We start from the raw sequence: 17,920 nt of genomic DNA, 5'->3' as shown, positions 1-17,920 counted from the left end.
CAATTCTTGCAAAACAAAAACTATTATAACTGAGGTGACTGGATTAAAATCGATTTACTTTTGATCAAAGCGGATTTGCATCTTCCTGCTTTAACTTACGCTTTTCATATTTAAAAGATCTGTCTATTTGATTAATTGTTTATCATTTGAGCGATATTCTTGTCGGAATTTTATTACGGATTAAGATCGATTTACACGTCCTAAGTTTTAACTCAGTGGCCTAAATCAGGCGAGGCCTATGTCCAGCAGTGGACAGCAGTGGGCTAATTATTATGATGACTTATTTTTTAACATAGCGAGCGTTTTGTTATTAAGATTTAATCAAAATAATGATAGCTGTTTATTTTCTCGTCCCTCGCAAATTTTCAAAACGTCAAAATCATGGAACTACGTATAATTTCCCATCTATTTATCTACAATATCGTTTTAAGCATTGCTGCAAATCATTGGAACACTCTTTTTTATTTTAATGATTGGTTCATAGTCATTTTGTAAGATTTTAATTTTCACGTCTCCGACTATTGGCTATTCAAAATCCCATTGCAGAGACTTAGGCGAATAAAGATACAAAACCGCAAGTTGGATAAACGTATAAATAAAATCTAACCCTATAACGACAAAAAAGTCACTTAATTGAACAACGAATTAATTTAGCGATTTAATGTCACATAAAACATCAATTAAATATTAATTACACTCTAAGCGATAATAATAATTATTAATTAATATTTAAATTTTAATGAAAATTGTTCGACGATGATCATTCGTATTGTGATAAAATATACTTAAATCAAAATTGTGATACGAATTTGCTTTCTCATTATCATACCAGCAATTAAATAATATCATAGACGCACTACTGCAAGTTTCGACGTATTCAAAACCATTACGATAGATCTTATTGCGATTTACTGATCTTACGGTCGTACTAAATAAATTGAGAGTATTATTAATATTATTGCATAGTTTACAATTAAATAAAAGTTTTATAATTAAATAAAGAGTATTTAAAAAAAAAGAATATTTTCAAGAAAACTTTGTTAGTTTTTCCACAAATTAAGTAATCACGTAAGTACAACAGAGAAACGATGATTTTTGTACTTTATAGACGTAATTAAACTAAAACCCGCATAAAGTTTTTAATTATTTTAATTTTCGTGGCCATACTACAGAACAGATCTCTTTTTAAGTTTATTATCATTACTGATCGATTTAATCCCGCCTGTACCCTGAAATGAGAAAAGCAGGCTTGGTCGCACGGTTTTTTTTTTATAAAATCTTGAGTTATTACTAAAAACAAAAACTTATGACAATATGGCGAACTCAAGTTTACTAGGCTACTCGAATATTTAAAACGAGAATAGAATGTGCTCCAAATAAAGTCAACGCCTCTAATACCAAATCATATCAAGATAGTCAAAATACAAAAAAAAACCTAAAACATTTCTTTTATATAGATTCATTCTTCAAACAGATCATTTAAAAGCAGCTCAGTTTAAATTCTCTCTCTCTCTCAAAAGTAACTTTATTGAAAATCAAAACAAAAGTTACACAGAAATGCAGTTCCATTGAAATCGAAAGCAGACTATTGCGTCGACTTTACTCTCACTAACGCAAATACGCGAGGCGGGGGGCGGGGGGGTAGGAGGCTGTTATTTCAATGTCAAGTGCACGTTAGGTTCCGTCATTGCAATATCCGATGCGACTGGAATCAGAAGACCTGCCGCCAGACGGCGACACTACAAACTATCGCCTATAGCTTGTCATACTGAGAGCCCTTTTAAATTAATCGACACGATATCGTAACCGACACGCTGCAACGACACCAATATTGACCTTGTATTTTTTTTTACTGAACGATATTTTATTAAGCACGATAGCGATAAAAGATTTATATCTTTCGAGAAATTAAATGCTCGAGATTATCTAAAAATTGTACTTTAGATAAATTTTATTACACATTACTGGGCCACGATTAGCTTAGTCTAGTTATTAATCTGAAGATAAAAGTACGCAGACTTCTAGAGCTACTGCTATTTAATAATTAAAATTTGAAATATTGTTGTTTTCTTTGTTCCAGTAAATTCATTAATTGCATTAAAAAATAGCATGTCGCCAGGTAGGCCTAGGTAAAAGGTATTTTAAGTCTCTCTCTAGTATGTTCCATATATTTCAGCACGGTGATATCAAATCTTTATTAGGAACAATATATCGTTCTCGTATCGGTAAATGAAAAACGCTCATGTTTCTTAGTTTATCCGATGCGCAATCTCTTTGGCGGGAAACCAACATAAATCAATAAATCTTGCATCTCTCTCCGACAGTACAAAATTTCAAAATTATGACGTCAATGGCGGCAAATCAAAAAGATTTAAAATGTTTCAAGTTAGTGTATCAGATTTAATATCATCAATTCTTAACCTAACACGTTTTGTGTAACTGCAAGTTTTTTTTTTCATTGTTTGTTTATTTCCATCTAAAATGTATTTTGTATAAAATACGTACATAAAACTACACGATAGTATTTTAAATTACGATACACAAAACACATACATTCAATATGAATACTCTTACAATACGATCGGCGTTCCAATATTTGAAAATAAAACAAATACATTACGTACAAAACAATGCGTCTTGACTCTTAACCTACCTTTTAACAATAGGTTTGTAAATTTTTATCGAATAATAATAATACAAAAGGAACGCCGTCATATTATTAAAGTACAAATATGGATACCTACAAAATTACGAGGGTACAACGAATACAGGGCAAGCTAAGCAACTAAAAACATTCATGAACTCACAAAAGCTCAATTATGCTTAGATTATAATTATACTTATAAACGATAGGGACATACATGGAATTTTGATCGTTACGAAATTAGATCGTCAATACATACATTAGAAGCGATGATTATTCGAATGACATGAGATTCGCCGGGAGAGGCTTCACTATTTTGTTTGTTACTTCTTCAATCTTCGCTATCCACTGCTTAGCTGCATATTCAGATCCGGCCCTAGAACAAAACAGCTTGTCAAGCAACAAATACTTAAAACATACTTGTATTGGACCTTTTTTTATCGAGTTTCGCCGAGTGATATAGATAAATAGATTTTACACTGGTGGTAGGACCTCTTGTGTGTCCGCACGGGTAAGTACCACTACCCTGCCTATTTCTGCCGTGAAGCAGTAATGCGTTTCGGTTCGAAGGGTGGGGCAGCCGTTGTAAAACTGTACGGAGACATTAGAACTTATATCTCAAGGTGGGTGGCGCATTTACGTTGTGGATGTCTATGGGTTCCAGTAACCACTAACACCAGGTGGGATGTGAGCTCGTCCAACCACCTAAGCAATAAAAAATATATATATTCAAATAGACTTTCATATTTCAACGCTATTAAGGAGTTTTTACTACAGAACGTTTGAATAAAATTTTATGCTTACTTAAATTTGTACACTGTCCCGCTATGATGGTTTATAAGCTGGAATGCATCGGCCGCGTCACCGTCAGCCCAGACTGCTATCCAACCGACCAGAGTCAAAACCTTACATCTCTCGCTGCGGAAGTCGCTTCGATTCGTCCTAAAAGTAGGAATTTCTGTCAATCACAAAAACTAGACCTTGCAACGATAAATAAAATTATTAGAAAACCTTTTTTTTAAGTGTCATCAGATTAAACCGTCTACATAAAGGTCTGTGACGAAGATATTCGATTTGTCCAAAACACGTCATTACGGATTCTCCCGATCTATTAACGGTGCTTTTAGGTACCACAAGCACCAGTCACCGTCCTGGTCGAACCCGTCGCTTGCGACGAAGGGCTCGACGAGCGAATTAACCCATAGACACAGCTCATTAAGTTTCCCGCTGGATCTTCTCAGTGAGTCGCGTTTCCGATCCGGTGGTAGATTCTGCGAAGCACGGCTCTTGCTAGGGTCAGTGTTAGCATCACTCCGGTTTGAGCCCCGTGAGCTCACCTACTAGCTAAGGTTACGCTGAAAAAGCCTCTCAAGGCTATCAGCTTAGGTAGGAAAAAAAAAATTCGCTTCTCTGTAAAATGTATTTACGAAGCAAACTGTACTCGTTTGTACGATGATAAAAACCCTTAAATTATTAAATTAAATAAAAAAAATGAAGAAAAAAACTATTAGTTCTATTCGCATAAACATTTGAGAAAACAAATTACCCTTTAAAAGATTTCGCTCCATAGAAAAACAGCATGTTCCCCGACATTTGAAGCCAGTAACGTTGCCACGAAGACAGTGATATTTTTCTTCCTTCTTTCAATATTGTTTTCCTTTTCACGCATCCTTGAAAGTCGCACTGAATGTCTTCTGGTTTCGTAATGTTACTGCAAAAACATTCTCGATGTATTAAATATTATAACACGATTTCGTTTACTTGCCTTTGTATATGTAAAATTATTTCAGTGTAATATTTATCAATTTCGAGAAGTCGATTAACTTGTATGCACACATGTCAGAGACCGACGATAGTACAATAATTTTATTACATTGGCCACCCAGTTCAAAAATATATTTAAGTATGTTGTTTTTTTTTTTAAATATTTAACCTGTTCTCCTAGTTTATTACCTCACAACTTTTACCTAGTTAAGAGTTACCGGATCTCATACAAATGTGATTATTTTTTCATTAGGTGATTTTTAGATAGATTAGGTTTATTCTGACTGGCATATTGGGCAAAAAGCTTTCAGTACCTAAAGGCCTCTTGTCCAGAGCCGTGCTGTGCATCTTTTCTTAACAAATGGGAAGGGGGTTAGAAAGTGACTATCGTCATTAGTTTAACAAAAAATATACCATTAATCCTGCCTGTCCTATCTAAGCTTTTGGAAACGGCTCTCTGAATTCTCCAACATCGTTTGGAACAATTCCTCAGGCAATATGATATGATATGTCCTGTGATCGCAAGCTCAGCAACAAAAAATACTCAAAAAAGAAGAAAAAATTTTTGATTGCATTGATGGGTGGACGAGCTCACGGCCCACCTGATGTTAGGTGGTTACCGGAGCCCATAGACATCTACAACGCAAACTCATATCTCAAAGTGAGTGGCGACTCACCTTGAGATATGAGTTATAAGATCTCAGTAAAACTACAACGGCTGCCCCGCCCTTCAAACCGAAACGCATTACTGCTTCACGGCAGAAATATACGGGGTGGTGGTACCTACCCGTGCGGACTCACAAGACGTCCTACCCACCAGTAAATAAGAATTACAAAGAATCACAAATTCAGACCTGTGTGGCAAGGATTGCGACATCTTGGCACAAGCGACCGAAGACGGCGACTCTAGCAACGTATCATCGAGCAAATTCACTGAGCCGGCCGGCGTTTTCTCGTCCATTTTATCTTCAGTGTGACTCTTTCCGAATATACTGCAAAACATGATATTACGTTAAACAAATAATTTTGTATCTCGCTTCAAATTTAATCAGCTGATACAATAGCTAAATAACAAGTCAATTTACAGCTATCAGCTTTCACTTTAAATAAAATTTACAATATACAATTATTTTATGACTAATATCATTAATATTTAACATTGATAAAAAATTAGTAGATTTTTGGGGTTTTTTTTTTAAAGTCGTTTCTTATTTATTTTCACATAATTTACAAACCTTAAATCATGAAAGCGCTGCCAAATAAAAAACGGCTTGATGTTTTTTTCAGTATATTCATAATTATTGTTTTTAATTGTCTTCGAAGGCAGACAACCATACAGTCCTCATAAAAGTGTTTGTATGGCATCAGCAATATCAGATGTACGAGGGCTGCACTAAAAGTATCGGGAATGGAATATTTCCACTGTTCCTGTCATATTAAAATCTTTTAATTGAAAACTTCTTGGTTTTAAAAATCGAATACCATTTATTTATTTAAAAAAAGATTCTCGATCTTGTCACGAGGTTTTGTCAAACTTGTTTAGTCGTTGAGAAAATGGAATTGACTCGAGAAAATTCAAGAGCGATGATTTATCATGACTTTCGAAGTGGTTTAACACAAAAACAGTGTGTTGACCGGATGATTTCTGCATTTGGTGATGAAGCCCCATCCAAAACCACAATTTATCGCTGGTTTGCTGAGTTTCAACGTGGACGTGTCAAGCTCAGTGATGATCCCCGTCAAGGTCGTCCAAAAACTGCAGTCACCCAAGAAAACGTTGATGCTGTGCGTAAGCTGATTGAGGAAGATCGACATGTGACATACCGCGAAATTCAGGCAACTTTAGACATTGGCATGAGTCAAATACAAATAATCTTGCATGAACAATTAGGTGTAAAAAAGTTGTTTTCCCGATGGATACCGCATTCGCTTTGTGAAGAGCAAAAAGCGGCTCGCGTTACTTGGTGCGTCAGAACTCTTGAAAGATTCCACGCAGGATCCTCAAATGCTGTATACAACATTGTATCAGGTGACGAATCCTGGATATACGCGTACGAACCCGAAACAAAAAACCAGTCACGAGTTTGGGTGTTCGAAAATGAGTTAAAGCCAACAAAAATTGTTCGTTCAGGGAGTGTTGCAAAAAAAATGGTGGCCACGTTTGTCTCCAAAACCGGCCATGTTACGACTATTCCTCTTGAGGGACAAAGAACGGTTAATGCAGAATGGTATGCTAGCATTTGTTTGCCACAGGTCGTTTCTGAACTCCGTAAAGAGAACTGCAACCGCCGCATCATCCTCCACCACGACAATGCGAGTTCTCACACCGCGCACAGAACAAAAGAGTTTTTAGAGCAAGACAACATAGAATTATTAGACCATCCGCCGTACAGCCCCGACTTAAGCCCTAATGATTTCTATACTTTCCCTAAAATAAAGAATAAATTGCGTGGACAGAGATTTTCATCACCTGAAGAAGCTGTGGACGCCTACAAAACGGCCATTTTGGAGACCCCAACTTCCGAATGGAATGGTTGCTTCAATGATTGGTTCCATCGTATGGAAAAATGTGTCAAATTTCGCGGAGAATACTTCAAAAAGCAATAAATACATTTTTAAATAGTAATGTTGTGTCACTTCGTTAATTCCCGAAATTTTCAGTGCCGCCTATGTAAAGCCAAGGCGCTACCTAATCGCTGATGTCTCATTCCAAGCCTCGTTCATAAAAAGACATATCATAATGTGTGGGGCTAGTTTCTTTCGTTTTAAAAAGTTTACGTCGTATAGATAACTCAACAATTGAAAGAAGTTTTCATCGTTTTAACCTGTTTAGTCTGTTAATAAAGACAAGTAACAACAAATTACAACTGTTTTAAATACGCCGCTTTTGTTGTTTATTTGTCCTTTTACCCACCGTCATTTTGTGACTTCGTTGATGACTTAACATTATATTTTCCATTATTTTATTCATTTCGAAATTATCGTTTGAAAGCCTACATTCACCTTTGTGCTGTTTTCAAGTAACTTGTTCAATACTCGCCAAGCAATTTCAATGTAACGATATTATATGATAAAAATAACGACGTAAGGTAAAGCAGGTTTTGTGTCTGGCAGATGTTGTTCTTTAGCGAATGTGAAACAGGCTCTTATTAAATAAGACAAATCGATACATATTATAATTATAATAATCTATATACAAATATATAATAATACGTATACTAGATGCGCGCAAGTTTTGCCGATGATCACACCTGACGATCCTCTAGACAGCGTCTGGCGTTTCGCTTGACTTTTCCGCTAATGACATTTCATTAATTTTACATTGTCGTTTTTATGGTTTAAATAGCCAACGACTATGCTTATGTTCAGCAGTAGGACTCGTAAAGTCTGAATTGTAAAGTAATGAATTTATTGATTGAATAATATATTTAGCCCAAAATAATACTTTAGTTATGTATTTAATGTGTACAAAACAGTCAAAATAATTAATATTTATGTAACCCTCCATTTTCGTAAACAAGCCTAATGCTATCGGCAAATCTTCCGCGCGCAGGTAATCCAGTGCTGGACACTTACAATAATGATTTAGTGAAGCAAACATATCTTACGGTGACGATACATAGAAATTAAGAAAAGGCTTATTTTCAATGAGGAACAAACGATAAGATGAAATAAATCGATTCCGCAAATTTCAACCATATGACATCTATTAACTTGGATTTAAATCACAATTTGTATATGACAAATTTGTAATGTCACTGTCAATAGTAATCTTCCATTATTTGTCATTAAAGTTGATCTAAATAAACTAAAATATTAATTGTCACGCTTCGAATTTAATCTTTATTTTATTGTTCAGAGTACATACGAATAAAAAATAAAATATATCAATGAATGTCCTATAAATTACAATTAACTGACCTGAATCGGTTTGAATAAAGTAGGCATTGTTTGAAAACTGTTTTATAATCTCTTAGCTCTATCGTCAAATCGCATGCTTTTCTTACCTACAGCTTGTCTGTCTTTACTAATAGTGCTTAATGCGCCTATTACGTGCTTGAAGCATCCTGGTCGATTAGACAAAATATTTTTAGAAATTTTGAACTAAACAAATGCCAATTTTGTCTAAGAAAAAAGCGTTCTTCATGCAGGCTGTAACGTAAACAAGGTTTTACCCAAACAAAAAAAAAAAAAACAATAAATCTTAGGTTTAAAATCAATGACCCATAACAGACTTTTTTTATTTTCTACTACCTGTACTAATTTGTCTGATTTTTTTTTGTTTTCAGAGTAGTATTTCTTTTTTCTCTGTACAGTTCGAAAATACACGCTCACGCGTAGTTAATACTCAATGGAAAATTATTATGGTTTTAAAATACGAAGTTGCAAAGTTCTATGAAAACATCATTTTTCTTTTTGATTAAGTAACTTTTAACCATATAAGTAAGTATTGTAACCCTATGGTTCTAGGGCTGACTCTTCGGAGATATAAATCTGCAAATATGTACACATTTACTTAAATTAAAATTAAAAAAGGTTATTAGGGCAAATAAATTTATAATTTTTGATAAATCGAGAGAATACTCCATGCAAGGTTTTTTTTAAATCTAATAAATAACAAAGGCTATATAGGCACAGCTTTAACATGTGTTAATTATTCCACAAAGTTTAAGAAGTTGACAAACACAATTTGACGATCCGCCACGCCACTATCACTTCGTTAACCTTTGTAATGAGCTCACTTTAATTAAGGTACTGAATATTAATATGAAATGAAATTGTATTGAAAAATGTTAATCGCTTTTACAATTAACAAGGGATTAGTAGTGATTGACAGTGGTAATGAAATTAACAATGACACTGCTTTATCTGATTATTTCATTTGTAACAATTGTAATTGAATCTTACGTATTAACAGAAAAAATGTCAGAATAGAAAATAAAAATAAGGATTCCGTTAAACTTATTTATGTATTATATTATGTATATTGGAGATATTTGTATCAAATGCAGTTAACAGTTTTTCAAACGATTCCTGCATAATAAATATCTAAAATAATCTTGTTGGATTTCAATAAACTCGAATGAAGCCGTTTTCTTTTTAAAAGTAATCCACTCAAACTCTTACGCTGCATTTTACTCATCCGCAGTACCTAGTATTCGTTTACATCTATTACTACGAAGGAGAACGTGTATATTTTTGTTATTTTAATAAGTAGGCAAATTGAAGGACTGTGCTACATACGCATGAATAACAATTCTAGTGTTGTTATATCGTCTATCCACAGTCAAAACATGCATTTTGTTTCGTATTCAGGGATCGGAACGTCAAGATGCCTCTTTAGTACAATCAATACTTTAAAACAACAAACTGCTTTCATGCTTCGGGCCCTAATGTCATTTATTAATTGTAAAATTAATTCTATCGATTAAATTCCTTTATATCTACAGTAACAATACAATATGCAAGCTGTCGTGACGATTAGCCGAAAAAAACAACTCACCCCACACCAAAATTGACCTTGTGAAAATTTCTCGGTAAGCTCGCACTACGAAACCTTTGCAACGAACGCGAAGGAAAAGGAAAAATACAATGTAGATACTTAGTTGAAGTTCGAAACAAATATTCAAAGTTCAATTAACGAAATTGTGTATATATTGATGAAAAAAAAAAAAAAGATCAGAAATGTTATATAGGACAATAAAATTTTATAACATGTACGTATAATATTACCAACAGCTATGAGAATCGAAAGTGTAGTAATTAAATACAAACATGAAACACAAGAAATTGTAGCTGAAAAATTAATGGTCGAGCATCGTGAAATGATACTGTGTTACAAATACTTAATTTTCATAAACAAAATTGAACAGTAATTTTTCAGGAAAAAATATTGTACAATTACAATGAAGATTAATTAGTAATGTGATAAGTTTACAACATATTAGTTAAAGTTAAACGTTTATAAATACGTACTTAGAGCCCAATGAACGACATTTCCTGTGTGTTGGTATGAATTTTCCTTGATGAGAGGTTCCCTGCAACCTTAGAGAGCCAGAACCCAGTTTGTGTGATGGTGATATGTTGAATGTTGTCACGTTACCCTGAAGTACTGTTTCCTTGACGGATTCTTTAGAACCAGCACAACTACCAACCGGTGACGGGGGCTCTAATTTTAATGATAATCTGAAATCAATACATACAAAGATTTTTGTAAAAGCGTTTGTACAGCAACAAGCTGCTGATATAATGCTAAGCAGAATATAATAGGCTCTTGACTGATTTAATAAAGTTATTCTTCAATTTGTTTCTGTTTCACCGGCCTTAAGTGTAATGGTGGTGGTAGAGCATTCAGTCGACGTGTATGAATAGACACCACGATACTTCTAATTTCTGTCGCAATACATTCGGTACAACATTCGATCTTTACGGTTGAAAGGGAACGTTTTAAGATACTATTGAATTTTTTTTTTTTTTTTTTCCTACCTAAGCTGATAGCCCTAGCGGCTATGTCAGCGTAACCCTAACTTTAGTAGGTGAGCTCACGGGGCTCAAACCTGGTGACGTTGCTAACACGAACCCTAGCAAGAGCCGTGCTTCGCAAAATCTACCACCGGATCGGAAACGCGACCCACTGAGAAGATCCGGCGAGAAACTCAGTGGGCTGTGTCTGAGAGTTAATTTACTCGTCGAGCCCTTCGTCGCAAGCGACGGGTTCGACGAGAACGGTGACCGGTGCTTGAAGTACCTAAAAGCATCGTCAGTGGATCGGGAGGATCCGAGATGACGTGTTTTGGGCGACGTCGACTGCTTTCCATTCTGTCCGCAGGATCGGGAATGTAGTTACCGGCGGCCACGATGAGAGGGTTCTCGTGTCGTGCCGCTTTATTGAAGTGGACTATTGACTACCCAATGATACTCAATATGGGTGACATTCTATTTGTGATTTCTATGGGCACAAAGCTACACAATGACAATGAAAAACGCGAGAAATAGTCTTAATTACGTGTACGATTCAGGAAAACCGAAGGGTATACTATACTCAGATTTTGTAGTCTGTCGGCAAGATTCGGCCAGAGAAAATACCTATTAATAATTAAAAATCCGAAGTCGTCGTGGCCTAAAGGATAACACGTCCGGTGCATTGAGGGATGCACCGGTGTTCGGATCCCGCAGGCGGGTACCAATTTTTCTAATGAACTACGTACTCAACAAATGTTCACGATTGACTTCCACGGTGAAGGAATAACATCGTGTAATAAAAACCATACCCGCCAAATTATAATTTGCGTAATTACTGGTGGTAGGACCTCTTGTGAGTCCGCACGGGTAGGTACCACCGCCCCGCCTATTTCTGCCGTGAAGCAGTAATGCGTTTCGGTTTGAAGGGTGGAACAGCCGTTGTAACTATACTTGAGACTTAGAACTTATATCTCATGGTGGGTGGCGCATTTTCGTTGTGGATGTCTATGGGCTCCAGTAACCGCTTAACACCAGGTGGGCTGTGAGCTCGTCCACCTATCTAGGTAATAATTTTTTTTTAAAAACTACCGGCATTCAATAAATAAATAAAAAACACTCACTTGTATTGATCGTCCTCCACAAACTTCTGGAGCTCTTCAATATAACGGACGCTGTTCAAAAAGTTTGCCACGTGCGGTAATGGCGCTATCTCATATTCAGAAGACTGGTAACGTTCTAATGCTTTAAGTACTATGTTCATTTTTGTTACGCGATGCGGAGATCCAGCTGGATGAGCGATATCGATGTACACTAAGTCGGTTAAGAATATACCTGAAAACCAACATTAGTGTTCAATGTTTAGTGTTCGACGAGACTTATTTGTGTTGTAAAAATATGAATAGCTAGGCAGCGACTTGGCTCTGCCCTGGCATTGCTGAAGTCCATGGGCGACGGTAACCAATCACCATCAAGTGAGCCGTACGCTTGTCTGCCGACATGGGTAATAAAAAAAAATAACGGGCTAAATGTTACAATCTCAACAAGGGGTCATAAAATGAATTCGTATCGTTAGGCTGCAGTTAAAGAGTTATCAATATTAAACTTGGTGAAGAATAGAACTAATACAACTATAGAGATATATATAATAATCTTATATAAACTACTTTTTTTTTATTTCAGTTGATGAGAGTTTTTGATGAGAATGGATAATTTAGAAATACACTATCCCCTTTTCTTACAAAACGGGAAATTTAAACGCTTCCCTATTCCTGAACATATTTTAACACCTAGTATGGGTTTAAGCGAAATTTCTATTAAATTATTTTCCCGCCGAATAATGAAATACGGACTTGTACAAAAATTTTAAATGACATCAAAATAATCCTAGTTTATACACTTTACGAAGAATAGTTGAAGACAGTTTTTTTAACGATAAAAAAATATCGCGTAACAGAATTTGCTATCGAACAATTTGTAGAAATGACGAAAAGACGACGTAATGTCGAAAAAATAAAGCCCTTATTGCAATACAATAAAAATTGTGTTGCACAATGGTCAGTCAGCTTCAATTCATGTTGTCGCCGCATATCAGCAGATTGACCGTGAACCCATTGACTCATTGACACCAATTAAAATATATTATATCGGATGGCTTTATAAAAAGCAACTTTATCGAATACATTAAAACAATTTTATTCCTGACGACATTCGTAAACAATTCAGTCATCGGCAGTAACGGCAGTAAAACGATAAGCAAATCACGAGTTTCAACGAAGATATGAAATGTAAATAGCATACTCATACGAGAACTAACAAATCCGGAAACAACTAAATGATATCACTTACCTAGATAAGGAATACAAGGCAAGGATATGGACTTCAAATATTCCCTCAGAGCAGTCCAGTTATCGGTTTCCCCAAATAACTCTGCAAGTTTATCAAACTGCTGCTTATCCTTTTTCGATAAGCAGGCCCATGTTTTTGTCAACCTATTTAAATCAAAAAACAAATTATTAAACTTACTACTTCGATCGTACATGCGTCCACTCATTTTGTATTAAAATATTACCTGTATATGCTGGCACTATGCAAAGCAGAGATCACAGCGAACAGAGAATGCAAATTGTTCAATTCGTGTAATTTTTTTGCGACTTTAATGAAATGCGCCATTATTTCCGCCCTCGCTTTTGGTGATTGACCATTTAATATCTCTTGTACGGTCCAAAAGCTGACCTATAATATTTGTGACAATTCTTATTTACTACGACAACTAAAACGCTAGCAGAACTTTTAATAAAATTATTTGAACAAATTAGAATTGCTTTCAAACAACAAACTATAATGTTTAAAATGTTTAATTTAATATATTTCTTCTACATAATATACACTGTCATTATTTTCGACCTAACTATTTTTAAATTGCTTATGTGCTGAGTAAGCTTACGGCCCCCAACTTATGTTAAGTGGTTTCTGGAGCCAATAGATAGAAATGCAAACCACCATAAGAAATGAGTCCAAAGACTTAATTGAATTGTATAACAGCTGTATCACCCTTCCGACTGGAACATATGACTGTTTCACAGTACAAGTAGGTAAGACGGTGGTAGGTACCATTCCAATTACCACTAGTAATTAAGCAAATTTATAAATGCACAAATAACCAGTCCTGTTCTGGGTTATCATTATTTTCACACTAATGATTATAAATCATGTACAGCAGATAAACGAGAGATAACTGTAATTAAATTTGCAACGCGCAACTAAAATAATAAGATGAAACTGCTCAAATCAATAATTCGATTACAGTTCAGACTATCTTTGGGTGTACTTCTTGTAACAGATTTAAACAAAAATCTTAATTTTTGGGCCATTTTAGACTAACCCTATTGAATCTCTTCGTAAATGCCACCACATTAGGTGCCACAGTCAATTTGTTCAGTTTGGTCCAGCCACATGTTGTCAATTCTTCAGGCTTGATAGCTTTAAAACAGGGTAAGTCAAGTAATGTCAGTTGATTTCCAACATCATCAGGACTCAGCCTCAGGGCTGAACAAACTATATCATCCCAAGACTGATTAATTGAACAAGCAGCTGGTAGACTGTTTGTTTTGTAATGAAAAATGGAATCATGTTGACGGTTGCTGCCATTTTCACCATGTCTGTAATAGGAATTTTTTTTAACATATTACTTTTGTACGTTATGAGAACAAATACACTTTCAAAGATTTTTATTCAATTTTCAGAGGCTTCTTTTAGTTTTATTTTATTTATTATTGCATGTTGGTGAAAGAGCACATTATTCATCTGGTTTTATGTGGTTACTAGAACTCATAACCATCATTACAATGAGAATGAGGCATGAGATTGATCTTGTTTAGTGCAATTCAGTTAAATTCAGTTAAATCTTATTTTGCAAACAAGCCATCCAAAAAAGGTACTCACCAGATGAAAAAACCAGTAATACCCTATTTACATTAGTTTCCAGTTAGGAATGAACATTAAAATATATTTTTTAAAATATTTTAACAACACTAACACCTGAAAATCAGGTTGTATTGTGACAAAAAAAATTGCAGGTCATCATTTAGTTTAGTCAATGATATATATCTACACTTGAAAGGCAAACGTGACTAAGAGACAATAACTGCTTTGTACATAAATGATAGGCATAAACTATATTCGATGCGCAAAAAAAAATATATTTCTAGGTCTATTAAAATCATCTCAATCCTACAGCTAGATTCGGTAAAATAGATTTTTTTCAGGTATTTCAATTTTAAATTAGTCTGCTGTAAAGTTCACGCATTGTCACTTAGTGAAATTTGCCTTTCAAGCGTAGATATATTCATATTAGTATGTTCATTGATAAGATTTCATTTAATGTTATTTAAAATTACTCTGATAGTTAAAAGTGCAGTTTGGTTCATGATCATTGCTTGGTCCCATTCTTCACATGTACAAATGTCTAATGAAGATTCTTAGTATATTTTATACAATACCATTAATATACAAAAATCACTGGGATTCTAAACTTCGATTTTTTTATTATATCCCATACATATCCTTGTGTGTTTATTGATTTGATATTGGCATTGCAATAATAAAATGTAACGTGAAATATAAAAGACATTATCATCGGGTGAAAGTTTAGTCTGTTCAGGAATAACGAGGAATAACACAGTACAATAACTCAATAGTTTCCCTTTTGAAGTTTATGAACATAAAGTAAGCAGATTATAATTGTTACAAAATGGAACTTACCCATAATTGTAATAGCAAGCACAGTCATCTTTAGTGAAGCTCTGTTGACTATTGAGAGGGATAGTGGACTGCTTCTTGTGATTAATCTTGCATGGTTTGTCCTCAAGAGGCCAATTCTCTTCATCTTCATGCTTAACACAAGAAAAAAACTTCTTTTTACATTTGAAATACCCAAATTTTTTTACTTACAAATAAATTTATTGAAAAATTAAAAATAATATGTGATTTGACGAATCTATATAATTACTGTCTTATTAGCTTAAATTCTTGTTGAGGAACCTTATCTTGGCTGTGTGGTGTCAAACGAGATTAGCTGCACCTTTAAAAAAATGTTTCATAAAGACGACTAAGGGATTCACCACAGAATTGTCAGTGGTGATCTCTAAGTCTTATACCAGGGTACCTTGATCACCCAACTACAGTTACAGATGGTAAGGCATATTTTAAACTCCATGGATAACATCAAACCACCATTCTATTTATTTCTGATGTAAAGTAGTCATGTACTTCAGTTTCAAAACTAAAATAGTCGATATACCATAAATTAAGACTTTTACCTCATACTTCAAGTAGGTAACCACATTAACATTGTGACTTCTGAGGGCTTACATCAGATGAGCTAATACAATGATCACTGCATATCTTTGGTGGTAGGAGGTTGTGTTCTTGCACTGTTAGGTACCACCACCCCACCTATTTTTGCCGTGCAGCAGTAAAGTGCATTAACGTTAGAAGAGTAGAGCAGCCTTTGTATTATAAAACAGAGTCTTAGAGCTCATGTCTCAAAATGATTAGCAGCATTGATGTTTTTATGTATATTGGTTCCGATAACCACTTTACTGTTTGTGGGCTGTGAATTTGACAACCCATCTAAGAAATAAAATCTACAGATAATAAATACAACAAATAAAGCTTTGGTATTCCAAAATGTATTATAAGAATTTTGTATTTTATTTTTAACTATGGTCTTGAATTGAGACTTACTAGTGTACTAATATATTTTTACCTACATTTTACTTTATGTCTTTCATATCAAGAAATATCTAAATATTTGTAGTTTTTTTGTGGGGTTATTTCTTTATATGACCTACTAATTTATGATCAAATACTATCAAAAATACAATTTGCCTGATAAAACTTTAGAAATAGACTTTGAACTAAGCAATACTGCACAATAATAACTAAAAACTTAAGCATAATGCAAGTAAATGGTAAATTTATGTAAAATATTACCTCCACAATTCTCAACACAGCAAGGCTGTCACTCAATATGTCTCGAGGCATTTCAGTCTTCTAACATAACCAACACTTCCCAATAAGATAGATGTCTAAAGGAACAAGTCAAGCATCATAATTTTATCATTTGGGAATAATTCTGATTAAGGACTGCTATATAAACATTTTATATAACATTTCACAGAAATATGTCATGTATTACAAATTAATGAATATAATTATTCTTTAAGCTGGTATAAGTATTTCACTAATAGAATCTTAGTTCAAATGATATAGATATTATACCCATACATTTCCTAATTGATTTAGAACAAGTATATTAACATTTTTTGATGATTTACTTGGAAATTTGAATTTATTTACATTTGATTGTTTTCTGTTTATTTCAAACTCGAGATCATATTAGGGGGCATAAAATTCTAAAATTAATTACAACTGACCTTCTCTTTAGTTAAAAGTTGCCATTTTAAATAACAATAACATTTCCATTAACAGTAATGTACCCTTAAAATTTGATTTCTTGTAAAAACAAACCATAACAATTGGACAATTATAGAAAATCAATAATACATTCTGGTTTATGTATATATAATACTTGTATATATTCAACAAAATAAAACCTTAGGGACTAAATTCTCTTTGCCGTCAACTGAACGAAGAGGAGGACCAATAGTTGCTATAATTTGACTTTTGAATGAAACTAAAAGTACTCTATGGTTTGACCGTGACAGTTGTAAAATAAGACTTTTTGGCGGGAAAGTGAGGAGCGAAGTTGTGTAATTTGCTTTATTTTATCTATTTGGTGTTTCTTCAAATGTGTAATAACGGTGGTTTATGAACTGTTTAGTATTTGTGAAAGTACAGAAGTCGGAAAATGAAACAAAGCCGCTGAACGTAACTTCTCGGGATCCTCCAAATATTCTACTGATAAAGTCTCAGTAAATAACTACCATTTTGCTGAGATTATATTTCATTTCATTTTGTTTCGTTTCGTTTCGTTTCATTTCGTTTCATTTCGTTTCTCGTCTCGTCTCATCTCATCTCGTCTCGTCT

At 34.3% G+C, this 17,920-nt stretch overlaps 1 protein-coding gene across 2 annotated transcripts; it reads right to left on the bottom strand.

Annotated features, from left to right (window-relative positions):
• Window positions 1–457: 457 nt before the first annotated feature.
• RalGPS (Ral GEF with PH domain and SH3 binding motif) lies at window positions 458–17,547 on the bottom strand. 2 transcript variants are annotated; one of them, XM_028177174.2, is made up of 13 exons: window positions 17,308–17,547; window positions 16,865–16,959; window positions 15,632–15,762; window positions 14,253–14,529; window positions 13,440–13,603; window positions 13,217–13,359; window positions 11,992–12,202; window positions 10,385–10,594; window positions 9,912–9,965; window positions 5,263–5,400; window positions 4,191–4,355; window positions 3,449–3,586; window positions 458–3,020 (listed from the first exon to the last, which is right to left on the bottom strand). In XM_028177174.2, exons 2-13 carry the CDS (start codon window positions 16,913–16,915, stop codon window positions 2,918–2,920), a joined length of 1,785 nt encoding a protein of 594 aa, XP_028032975.1. In that variant the 5' UTR covers window positions 16,916–16,959; window positions 17,308–17,547; the 3' UTR covers window positions 458–2,917. The 2 variants fall into 2 exon arrangements, with proteins under 2 accessions (XP_028032975.1, XP_028032977.1); XM_028177176.2 differs by lacking the exon at window positions 9,912–9,965.
• Window positions 17,548–17,920: the final 373 nt, after the last annotated feature.

Source organism: Bombyx mandarina, chromosome 01 (genome assembly GCF_030267445.1).
Source record: "Bombyx mandarina strain Sakado chromosome 01, ASM3026744v2".
NCBI classification, from domain to species: domain Eukaryota; kingdom Metazoa; phylum Arthropoda; class Insecta; order Lepidoptera; family Bombycidae; genus Bombyx; species Bombyx mandarina.
Note: the sequence above shows the minus strand (reverse complement) of the source record. Positions and strands in the feature narration are given on the sequence as shown.